This window comes from Lathyrus oleraceus, chromosome 6 (assembly GCF_024323335.1).
Source record: "Lathyrus oleraceus cultivar Zhongwan6 chromosome 6, CAAS_Psat_ZW6_1.0, whole genome shotgun sequence".
NCBI lineage: Eukaryota > Viridiplantae > Streptophyta > Magnoliopsida > Fabales > Fabaceae > Lathyrus > Lathyrus oleraceus.
The window spans coordinates 256,410,631-256,423,100 of NC_066584.1; the positions used below are offsets into that span (position 1 = coordinate 256,410,631).

General features: G+C 38.9%; 1 protein-coding gene across 1 annotated transcript; it reads right to left on the minus strand.

The window, feature by feature from the left end:
- Positions 1-330: 330 nt before the first annotated feature.
- On the minus strand, positions 331-2,022 carry LOC127092170 (alkane hydroxylase MAH1). The gene has a single exon (XM_051030995.1). It carries the CDS (start codon positions 1,975-1,977, stop codon positions 466-468), a length of 1,512 nt encoding a protein of 503 aa, XP_050886952.1. The 5' UTR covers positions 1,978-2,022; the 3' UTR covers positions 331-465.
- Positions 2,023-12,470: the final 10,448 nt, after the last annotated feature.

The following is a 12,470-nucleotide window of genomic DNA, read 5'->3' on the forward strand; positions in this document are numbered from 1 at the left end:
AATGATTTCAATTTTTGGTGACCATTCCACTCCTTCTTGATTCCACTAGTCACCATTTCACTAGATAATAGTTATTGTATATCATATAGATAGTTGGAAAATAGTTTTTTCTAAGCTAATACTTGTTTTACTAAGATCAATGTTAGTTGTTAGTAAGATGCTAGTTATGATATATTTAATGAATTAAATTAGGAGCTTCTTGGTCAAAAATCTTTATCGACCCTCGACTTATCAACAACCGAATTGCATACTACGGGAAATTAAAAAATAGTATGTACATGAAGCAAATGCTGAACAACTAGTTAAACCAACCTGATGGCAAATTCACAATTCAAAACATTAAAATATAAATTCATGTAATAATTAAACACACATCAGGAAAGTAGTATGGACTTATAATCATACCATTATTTAGCTTGGACATACTAAGCAAATAACTTCACATAATGAGTTATGATGCTTATATCAAATGCATCTTTTACTGATATTCACCTTAAGACCATGTTCCATACGAAGAACAATAGAAATCCTTGGAGTTACAGAATGACCTTCCACCACCTGTATGTGAAACTTCCATAACATAGAAACAGCTACCATCTTCATTTGAACAAAGCTAATACCTTTTCCAATACAACTTCTTGGACCGGCATTGAATGCTATGAACTTGTAAGATGGAACATGTATAATCTGTCCATTATCTGCTATCCATCTCTCTGGCTTAAACTCCAAGCAATCCTCTCCCCATATTTCTTCCATCCTTCCCATTGCATACAAAGAATATATTAACTTTGTATTTGCTCTAACATGGTCTCCACTAGGTAGTACATCAGATTTGACTGCACACTTGTGCTCAAATGCAACAGGTGGATAAAGCCTTAAGGCTTCACATATAGCTCCATGAAGATACACTAGCTTATCAAAGTCTTCCATACTTAAATTTGTAATGGAATTCTCCTGTTGAGCTAAATAGTTGTCTTTGATCTCTTGAATGATTTTAGCTTCCACGATAGGATGAGTTGAAACAAGCCAAAAGAACCAACTGAGACCTGTACTAATAGTTCCAGTTCCTGCAAGTAAGAGATTGAGTGCAGTGTCTGTAATATACTTCTCAGTCTTTTCCCCCTTTCCCAATCCTTCTCTCATTAATTCTTTTATAAAGCAAGAATTAGATTCATCCACATCTTCATTAACTTTGATATAAGTTATACATCTGTGCAAGAATCGGGAAATATTTTCTTCATCTACCTTGCCCTTCTTCTCTTGACCAATCTGCAGCCAACTTTGTAGCTTCCAAATACATTTTGGAATAGAGTGTCTGAACAATGCCACTTCCTCAATCTCAGACACAGCTTTTAAAAAAGCGATATCTTTTAATTCATTGAATTTGTAAGGATCAAGACAATTAGGATCCAATCCAAATAAAAAGGTAGAGGTGATGTCAAAGGTGAACCTTTCAAGAATATCTTGTAAATCAAGTACTTGTACACTTTTATATGCATGATCAAGAAATGGTAATAGGCTATTTTCTAGCTTCTTTTGAATGTTTTGTATAAGGATGATCTCAATGTTTTTCCTTTTGAGCAATGAATGAAGTAGTGTTCTTTCTTGTTTCCATTCATTGGAATCCAAATTAAAAATACCCATACCAAGTAATTCAAATATCTCATGGAAATCAGATCCTTTCCCATAGTTGATGAAATTCTTGCTGAGGATGTGGTGCACATTCATGGGATCACTAGTGATGATAAAGGTGGCAATGTTTGTGAACCAAGGACCTTTAAAATGAAAAGTGCCTCCGTGATGTTTCACAATTAATGTTACAAAATCATGAATGCGTGAGTAATTATGGAAAAGAGATGGTAGCATGCCAATGATTGGCCAGTTTGGTGTAAGAACATTTTTGTTGCGTCTCCATATAATGTAGAATGTGATGAAGAGAATGGCTACAAATAATGAAATGCACTCAAACAAGGTCATTTTTGCGACAGTCTCATTATACAAGCAGAGCCGAAAACCAAAGCAGCAAATGCAAACTTATTTGATTTGCTTGAGATTGTTAGGTGCATGAAATTTAAGTGGGTGGTTGAAAGTAACAATCAGTTACTAAGTTGTAATTTACTTAAAATATACACTATACTAATTGTTTACATATGTATAAGTTTTGATATATTATCTCTTATGGTACAAAGGCTAAAGAGATTTATGATCTAACAATGATGGTTCAATGAATGAAGTTTTCACATTAATACCAATAAGATACCGTTTATGAAAGTTGTAAAATCTCAGATGCTTAACCAAAATGCTTCCCACAATAGCATAATATCATGGGTAAATTGTAAAATCTCAAATTGAATATCATCGTTAACCTTGAAAGGCATGTAATATCATGGGACCATTTTTACTTTTTATCCTCTGGTCGGAATTTGATTTCATCTTAAGGCTTTAGTTGCTATTTTTAGGTATCATCTAACTTCTAGTATAATATATATAGTTTTTTGGGTTTTTATTATTTATTTATAATTAGAAAATTATGCTTAAAAATAAATAACTTGCTATGGAAATAATTTTAGTTAATTTTATTCGTATTAAAATCATTACTTTTTACTTCGTTAATTAGAATCTATTTAGTTAAGTTTATTAAGTTATATTATTATTAGCAGAGTAATTATTATTTGAATTATTAAAATTGTTTGTGGTTATTCAAATATTTGGATTATTATTATTTAATATATGATTAGGTCATTGTTATATTTTTAATTAGGTATTTTAAATACAGTATGAATTATTAGTGTAAATATTATCACATTAATATTTTAGAATTATTAAAGTTATCGTAGTTTTATTTTTTTATTTATTAATTAGAAATTAGTTTGCTTAATATTAGGTTAATGAAATTTTATTTTTATCCAATTTATTTTTGAATCATTGTATGCACTTGGTCAGACTTAGTGACCAGGTTAAGTCAACAAGCACAAAGTCCACAAACATTAATCTGTGCAGAATCAAATGGATCAAAAATATTGAATGGAAAAATCATATTCAAATTTTCTATTATTTATTCAGATACATCTGTCGCAGCCTGAAAAAACGAGATGCGAAAAAACAACCGGCGAGAAAAGAAAGGACAGAAGAGTCGCCACCGTGCGTTATTTATCCCAAAGGAGGGAAAGGAAACGCTCGAAGTAAACCTGGAAAAAGGAAAGGAAAAGACAAGGTCTCGCAACCAAATCTTGGGTTCGGGAGCTGATTATGCGAAGGGAAGGTATTAGCACCCCTACGCATCCGTAGTACTCTACGAGATCCACGCTTGTTGTTCTTGTCTAAAGGGTGCGGGTTTATCTAATGTACTATTTACTAAAAGAGGGGTCAAAAGAAAATGACTCGCACGGATGTCGCGTCCACTGCATACGTATCTCATCTGAATATGAGAATCAGAGTCTTCGTAGCTCGGCTACCTATGGGGTTAAAAAGGAGTGTTCTCTCTAAGACATCGCGTCTTATGCCTACGTATCTCATCTGGAATGAGAATCAGAGCAAGCCGTAGTTCGGCTACCTACAGGTTAAGGGTTTGGATGAACGACGTTACTACGCAATCTACCGGATGCTCGACCTTTGGAGACTTACTCGCCTGTAGTAGAAGGAGTTAACGTGTTCTTAGGAGAAGAAAAATCAATGAGTTTGTTTGTGTTTTAGGAATGCTCATGCAAAAAGGAAGTCCTAGACGAAGGAACAATGCTACCTTAATTGACATGCAAACGGTAGACTATACGAAGCCTATCAATCCTATAGGGAGACGATCACACCATACAAAATAAATATGCATAAAGTAAGCGCACCAACGGGGGGCTCAAACATACATGGGTAGGGCTTTAGTCAAGAGGGGTCATATCAACCTCGACAAACAAGCCATGAAAAAGGTAATCAAATGGGCTCTTAACCACTGACATTGAACGTCCGGGTGAGCAGATCAAAAGGGTAATGAGGATAAGACCTCATAGCTCTTAGCCCTGGCCAGGGTGAGCTCATGACAAAAAGTGGGGATTCAGAAAGGTGGAACCCTCTCCACTGACTGACCAGACAAAAGATCTTGGGCTTTTGCTCTGAAGCATCGACACGTAGTGTGATCTTAAAGAGCGACGCACTAAATAACGGGGGATTGACTACTAATCCCTTTTATCCGTCAATTGCCTTTTCATGGAGGTCTTCAACACTGGTGCCTCTTCTGGGAGGTCTTTGGGCACAAAAGTAAACACACAAAAACATTGCCTCCTATCGAGGTCTTCCAGCTAAGAAAGCGGTAAAATGCGGGCAAAATAAGGGGATCAAGAGATCTACCACACGGATAAAGATCCGAAGCAACAGCAATTAAAGAAACAAGAAACCCAGAGATCTCTCAAGCTAGCACCATCAAAGAAAGCGAGTCAGTACAGGTAATCGGAATGAATCTCCAAATGGTATCCCACAAATAAAGTGGAATGCCAAGCAAGTTATCCTTTCAGGAGTCATGTGAGCCCTCACAAAAAAAACTCAACAAACAGGTTAGAGAAACAAGATGGGGTGCAATCAAGAGTTGCCCCAAATCAAAATGTAACCACATGAATCATGCCATTAAAATTCACAAAAAGAGCTCACAAAAAGCAACCAAGTGTAGGAGGCCTAAACCTCTTGTCAAACACATGCATCAAAAGGGTATCAAAATTTAAAGGTTGAAAGTATAAAGTAGTGGAAATAGGGCAAACCTGATTGGAGAGATCGAATAAAATTGAATTGCCCAGTTGGGTTTGCAAAGCAATCTGAGGGTTTATATGAGAGGGAATTGGTTCTTTGCAGGTGAGTTCCCTTCAGTCTCTGGAGGTTGCTCTGAACTCTGTTAGCTCTTCTCTCACTATCTTTTTCCCAGGGTTTTTTTTGGGAGATGGAAGTCTAGAATTTATAACCTGATTTTTGTGACTTTGTGGGCTCAAAAGAGAGAGGTCCAAGTCCAAGATTCTTCTGTTATATTTTATTTATTTATTTATTTATTATTTATTTATTTATTTATTTATTTTCGTTTTTCGTTTTTTTTTTCGTTTTTTTTTCAAAACGCGTGGGCTTCGCCTAGCGAGCATGACAGTTCAAGAAATTCCTTTGAGCGTAGGTGATTCTGGTGGCTTTTCTTGGGACTCGCTAGGCGACCCATTCTGTTCGCCTAGCGAGCATGACAACTCTTGAACAAACTTTTGCTCCTTCAAGATTAACGTTTTGACTGATGAATAGACCCCATTTGAAAATGTTGGAAGTATCTCAAGCCATTCCCTTGTGTTGACTGATCACCCAGATAGGACCCACAAAGTGTCTTGGATGATATTCAAGCTTCTTGGATCTAATTCTGATTGACATGATGAAATGCAATATGTAATGTTAAATGACCTAAAAATGAATGCATGAATGAGGGGGGCAAATTTTGGGGTATTACAGCTGTCCCTATTCAATCAACTGGAGACCTGAAAAGAAGATAGCAGCGGCTTTCGCACTTTCGAGGTATCAAGGGATTAAATACAATAAAAGCCCGAAAATTTGCACTGAAGTGAAGTGAAGTAACAATGCCTGTCAGAATCGGCAATAAGGTGGTCTTGAAAGAAGAATTCGTCTGGTACGGTGAGAGTCAGTCTGAATACCAAAATAAATGGTAACACAGAAATAACCATGGCCTGAATGCCGCTCATCAGTCTGAATACTGGAAATGACTTCGATTTGAACATCGGAAGATATGAGATTATTAATATCGGTCTGAACACCGAGAGGCTGGCTTGAATGCCACAAGTTGCGTCGACCTGAATGTCGGAAACTTCTTCGATCTGAACATCGGAAAACTGGCCTGAATGCCACTTCGATCTGAATATCGGAAAATTGGCCTGAATGCCACAAGTTGCATCGACCTGAACGTCGGAAACTTCTTCGATCTGAACATCGGAAAACTGGCCTGAACGCCACTTCGGTCTGAATATCGAAAAATTGGCCTGAATGCCACAAGTTGCATCGACCTGAACGTCAGAAACTTCTTCGATCTGAACATCGGAAAACTGGCATGAACGCCACTCCGGTCTGAATACCGGAAAATTGGCCTGAATGCCAGAAGTTGCATCGACCTGAACGTCGGAAACTTCTTCAATCTGAAGATCGGAAAACTGGCCTGAACGCCACTCCGGTCTGAATACCGGAAACTGGCCTGAATGCCACTTCGGTCTGAATACCGGAAACTGGCCTGAATGCCACAAGTTGGATCGACCTGAATGTCGGAAACTTCTTCGATCTGAACATCAGAAAATTGGCCTGAATGCCACTTCGGTCTGAATACCGGAAAAACTTCATGCCTGTCAGCATCGACAGAAATAGGGAAAGATAATAGAGGCGACGCATGGGCCAATGACACTTGCTGGGGGTAATAAAGGTAAGTCATGAACAATCTTCAGTCTGAGTACTGGAAACAACTTCTAACTTATCACTTGGGATACCGAGAATGTTTTATGCTTTACATGCGTATGTTTGAATTTTTCAATGGCGTAATGCTCCATGAAAATGGAAATGCTACACGATTTGGGAGGATGCAATGCAATATGATTCTACATGCAGGGATGCGAAATGCTGGGTAGAATGCCAAGCCGAGGCAAGGGAATCTGTTGGGGAAATGATCACCATCTTCTGGACCCTGACAAGGCTGTTGGAGATGCACAGCGCAAAGAACTCTGTGGGGAAATGACCTGCCACACGGTGTTCTAGCAATGACGAAATATCGAGACTTTGACTGGGGAGAGAACGACACTGAAAACCTATTGTTGGGGAAGCGACGGTGGTTCTGGCAACCATAATCTGCGAGTGAGACGACTCAGTAGGGGAAGCTAACACCGATACGGTACCGAGATTCTGCTTCAAGGAAAGAGACCATGGATCTGGCATTAGGATTATCGATCTGGCATCGAACTCTAAGGAGTAGCTGCTTCTGCTGGGAAGATACAGTCTGGCACTATCAACTCCGCTGGGGATATACAGTCTGGCACTGTCAACTCTACTAGGGAGTGTATAATCTGAAATCACCGCTTGGGGGAGGTACAACAGTGAGAGCCTGCTGGGGGTTGAAGAATCCAACGCTCGGATCAGCTCTACAAGGATAAGATACCAAACTCCGACTGTTGGGGGAAAACGTATGCGATCATCTGCTGGGAACCTTAAGGAAATGCCCCGAGTGTACCTGTTCTGAATAGACGATCCAAAGCACTTAAAATTTACAGCAATTTTCAATGTTTATTGAGCACGTACCTGTAAAGCTCTTATGTTTCATGATGCAATGTTTATCAAAAATTCGGACGTCATTTTTGCACACAAAACAGTAAAATGAAAATGAAAACAAAGATATACTGAATAACATGATTTTATTGATTGAATGGCCTCTGAATAGGCATTTACATCAGGAAGCAATCCCTGGAAAGAGGTAATCACATAAAAGATAAAAACAGAAATTAATCTAATGGCAATGTGAAATGGGTTTCTATTGGGTTCCAATTCTGCTATGACTTGCTCGTCTTCAAGATCCTCCAGATGATCAGCTTTCTGAAAAGAGTGATTGGACTGTTTCCTATCCTTCAAAAGTTTCCAGTCATTGACACGAGATGAGATTCAGAACTACTCAGAACGCAGTCATTCGTTTAATCCCTAACTTTTGCCTGGATCGCCCTTTTCGGGTTTTCAATCCACCGGGATACCCATTTTTGCCTAAGTTGCCTTTTCAGGTTTTCAACTTACCAGGTGTACGATCTTTTCATTTTTAATCCCTAATTTTTGCCCGACCCTTTTTCATTTTCTTGGTTCGTCGGGATGCCCATTTTTGCCTGGACTATTCTTTTTACTGTCCAGCGGGTCTATTTTATGCGAAGTATTTTTTAACTGCGTCTGAGTTCACAGGGGAAGTGAAGTTTTCACCATCCATAGTTGCAAGCATTAAGGCTCCACCATCAAAAACCTTGGTGACAATATACGGTCCATCATAGTTAGAAGTCCACTAGCCCCTGTGATCTGTCTGAGGAGGAAGGATCCTTTTCAACACTAAATCTCCGACTTGGAAGCATCGAGGACGCACTTTCTGATCAAAGGCCCTCTTCATCCGACTCTGATACAACTGCCCATGACAAATGGCTGCCATTCGCTTCTCTTTGATAAGACTCAACTCATTGAACCTTGTCCGAATCCATTCAGCTTCGTCTAACTTGATATCCAACAGGACTCTTAGAGAAGGGATCTCCACTTCAACAGGTAGAACTGCTTCCATACCATACACAAGGGAGTAAGGGGTTGCCCCGGTCGATGTATGTACTGAAGTACGGTACCCATGCAAGGCGAAGGGTAGCATCTCATGCCAATCTCTGTACGTAATCTTCTGCACAATCTTCTTTATGTTCTTATTTGCCGCCTCAACAACACCGTTCTTCTTAGGGCGGTAAGGGGAAGAATTGTGATGCTGAATGTTGACGTTCTGGCACAACTCCTTCATCATTTTGTTGTTGAGATTAAAACCATTATCAGCAATGATTCTTTCGGGAATCCCATAACGACAAATGATTTCTTTCTTGATGAAACGGGCAACCACATGTCTGGTGACATTCGCGAACGATGCTGCTTCGACCCACTTGGTGAAATAGTCGATGGAAACAAGGATGAAGCGTTGCCCATTGGAGGCGGTCAGCTCAATCTTTCCAATCATATCGATGCCCCACATAGCAAAAGGCCACGGCGAAGACATCACATTCAAAGGATTTGGCGGAACATGTACCTTATCAGCATAAATCTGGCATTTATGAAACTTCCGAGCATATTTGAAACAATCAGATTCCATGGTCATCCAATAATAACCCGCTCTGAACAATTTCTTAGCCATTGTGTGTCCGCAAGCATGAGTACCGAAGGAGCCTTCATGAACTTCCTGCATTAACATGTCTGCTTCGTGTCTATCCACACATCTGAGCAAAACCATGTCGAAGTTCCTCTTATACAGAACATCGTCTTTGTTCAAGAAGAAACTGCCTGCCAATCTCCTCAAAGTCTTTCTATCATTGTTGGGTACCCCTGCAGGGTACTCTTGATTCTTCCGAAAGCACTTGATGTCATGATACCAGGGCTTGTCATCAGCTACCAATTCAGCAGCAAACACATACACGACACTGTCGAGGCGCATCACATCGATCCTGGGAGCGTGGTTCCACCGAATCACGTTGATCATGGAGGATAGAGTGGCAAGAGCATCTGTCATCTGGTTCTCATCACGAGGTATGTGATACAGCTTTACTGTTGTGAAGAAAGTCAATAGTCTTCTCGTGTAATCTCTGTAAGGGACCAGATTGGGCTCGAGAGTATTCCAATCACCATTCACTTGATTGATCACTAGAGCTGAATCTTCGAAGATGTCCAGAGTTTTGATTCACAAATCAATGGCTTGCTCAATACCCAAGATACAGGCTTCATACTCAGCTTCATTATTTGTGCACTCAAAAGTCAGACGAGCGGTGAAAGGCATGTGGGCACCTTTCGGAGTAGTAATGACATCGCCAATTCCACTTCCTCTGGCATTGACAGCCCCATCAAACAACAAAGTCCATTTTTCGTTTGGATCAGGTCCCTCCTCAACAACTGGCTCTTCGCAGTCTTTCATTATGAGGAACATGATGTCTTCATCTGGAAAATCAAACTTCATCGGCTCATAATCTTCAACTGGCTGTTGAGCAAGATAGTCTGACAGAATACTCCCCTTGATGGCTTTCTGGGATGTATACTGCATATCGTACTCTGTTAGTACCATTTGCCAACGAGCAACCCTTCCGGTGAGAGCTGGCTTCTCGAATATGTATTTGACTGGATCCATCTGGGAGATCAGTAAGGTTGTGTATGTCAGCATGTATTTTCTCAAACGCTTAGCAGCCCATGCAAGTGCACAACATGTCTTTTCAAGCATCGAGTATCTCGACTCGCAATCTGTGAATTTCTTACTTAGGTAGTGTAAGACCCCAATTTTGGCCCTAAGATCCCTCATGGCATCATATCATAACATTGCATTGCCTCAAGGATCATTGGACACCTTGCTTGCTTCCCTGTGGGTGGGATCTTCTTGAGAGTGATTCTTGATCACCAAGAATTCCTTGCATTTATATGTCATTGCTTTTCTTTTAATCACTAACCAAAAGTACAAAAATATGTCATTTAACCCTTTGACTTGCAGATGAAGCAACAACAGGTCAAACACATCAAAGGCATTCATTGAGCAATAGATGGTGGTTATTCTTGAGATTTGGCCCCCACAATCATTCACAAGAGTTCATATGAGTTATGATGACATTTTGAGGCAAAATCCTAAGTGGTAGAGGCTTGAATTTCATCAGAATATTTTCAAGTCATCTGAAAACCTAGAAAGTCAACTGCAAAGTCAATTGTGGATTTGGAGGTGGGAAGTGATTATAAATACTTCATTCATGTTCAAACAAGTCTCATTTGACATTTCAAACATTCACATTGAAGAATTTGAGGTCCAGTCAAAAATTTCCCAAAATAGAAAGTGACCCATAATTTGAACTTTCCAAAAATGGAAGGGTTTTAGACCAACTTCAACTCAAATTTACATCATCAAAAAAGCTTCAAATGAAATTTTGTTGAACAAGAAAGTTGTAGATCTTCCTCTCCCATTTCCAAAATGTCCAAGATCATGAGCATATGATGTGTGGTTGAGGAGATATGATCAAATCATTGCCAAGTATGCATGGGACTTCAAATGGCCATATCTTTTGAACCAAAGCTCCAATTTGAGTGGTTCTTTTTGCAATATTCTCCTCTTGACCTCTAATTTCCAAATGATGCATCACATTACATGAATTCTCATCACATGTTCATTTGTTAATCCATACCTTTTTTGGAGGGAAATTACAAAATTCAAATTTGGTGCATTGTATGGACTTTTTACCATTGCCATTGGATTTAAAAGAGGATTTTAAGTTACTTTGATGAGAGAAAGAGTACTGTTCACGTGTAAATGGTACATGCACCATGCGAAATTTTGGCAAAACACCTTATTATCATTAACCAAGCTAATTATGGATTAACAAAGTGATTAGGGCTTCATATAAATACCTAAACCCTAACAGAATTGAGGAGATTAATCATTTTTCACATTTCTAGATCTAAATTTCTCTCTCACTTCAAATTTTTCTCTCATTCATATCCCATTTTCTTCCAAATAGCATTGCATTTTGACTTGATATTCTTGTTCCTGAGCTTGGATTTAGTGTAGATCAAGTGCTGTTTTGCTGAATTCGTGCAAGAATAGTGCTGTTTTGCTGAATTCGTGCAAGAATAGTGCAGTTCATGTTCATGAAGATGAAAATGGAGTTTCATGTTCATGAAGATGAAAATGCAGTTCATGCTTCATCAAACTTCGTTTCAAGCATTGTAGAGTAGATTTGAACACTTCAAGGCTGTGGATCGTGCGAATTCAAAGGCTCTCCACTTCAAGAGGTCATAATTCGAACCTTTTAATTTTGAAATCCATTGCTATATTGTTGTAGATCTTGTTGTCCTGATGAATCTGGTGAAAGAATCATGAAATTTGATGCATTATTGACTGAGTTAGGATATATTCAAGTTTCATGTATGAACTTTATCTTGTTCGATTCTCTCTTAATACATGGAATTATGCTTAGCTTTTGCTTGATCCATGATCTATGTTGCACGAGGATCAGTTTGGTGTATGCAATTCATAATTCTAGAATTTTTTTTCTGGAAAATCGTATGAAGATGGCTACTGTTCATCTTCTTCCTCATGAAGAAGATGAAGTTCATGATTCGGCCACGGTTTCTGGCCTTTGGCAACGTTTTTCCTGCGTTTTCACATGCTGACTTAGGGTTTGGCTAAGATTGGTCCACGCGTGCATCTGTTTGGCTGATCCATTGGCTCATGTTGTTTGACTGGCGCCACGCAAGCATTGACTGGCCACTTGTATTAATGAAACGCCGCGTTTCATTGACTTGGCGCGTTTCAACTCAAATGCTAACCTACTTCGATTCCGCCTGGTGTATTATTTCAAATGCTTCATCATTTTCTTGTTTTCCCTCCTATTTTCACATATCATGTCCATTTTGATTTTCTAATTTTTTCCTCAACTTAGAAAAATCATATAAAATTGAAAGATCATCCAATTTCATCCCATTTTTTTGCAAAATGCTCCTTATTCTGTCTAGTTTTTTATCATCATAATTTCCAAAATTATGCACGGCTAGATTTTATTTGGTGCTAGGTTATGAGAGCATGTATCCATTTTTGACCTTGCCTTGCTTATCTTGTTGTGAAATGCTTGTCTTTAATCCAATGAATGTGAAAATTTGCATGATGAATGTAGACACATTGCTGGACATTTGGGTTTTGGTTTGACATTTTGCTCAATTACCATTTCTGTTTT

Excerpts from the sequence above, each read along its gene's own strand:
- LOC127092170 (XM_051030995.1), bottom strand. The coding sequence starts at position 1,977 with ATGACCTTGTTTGAGTGCATTTCATTATTTGTAGCCATTCTCTTCATC.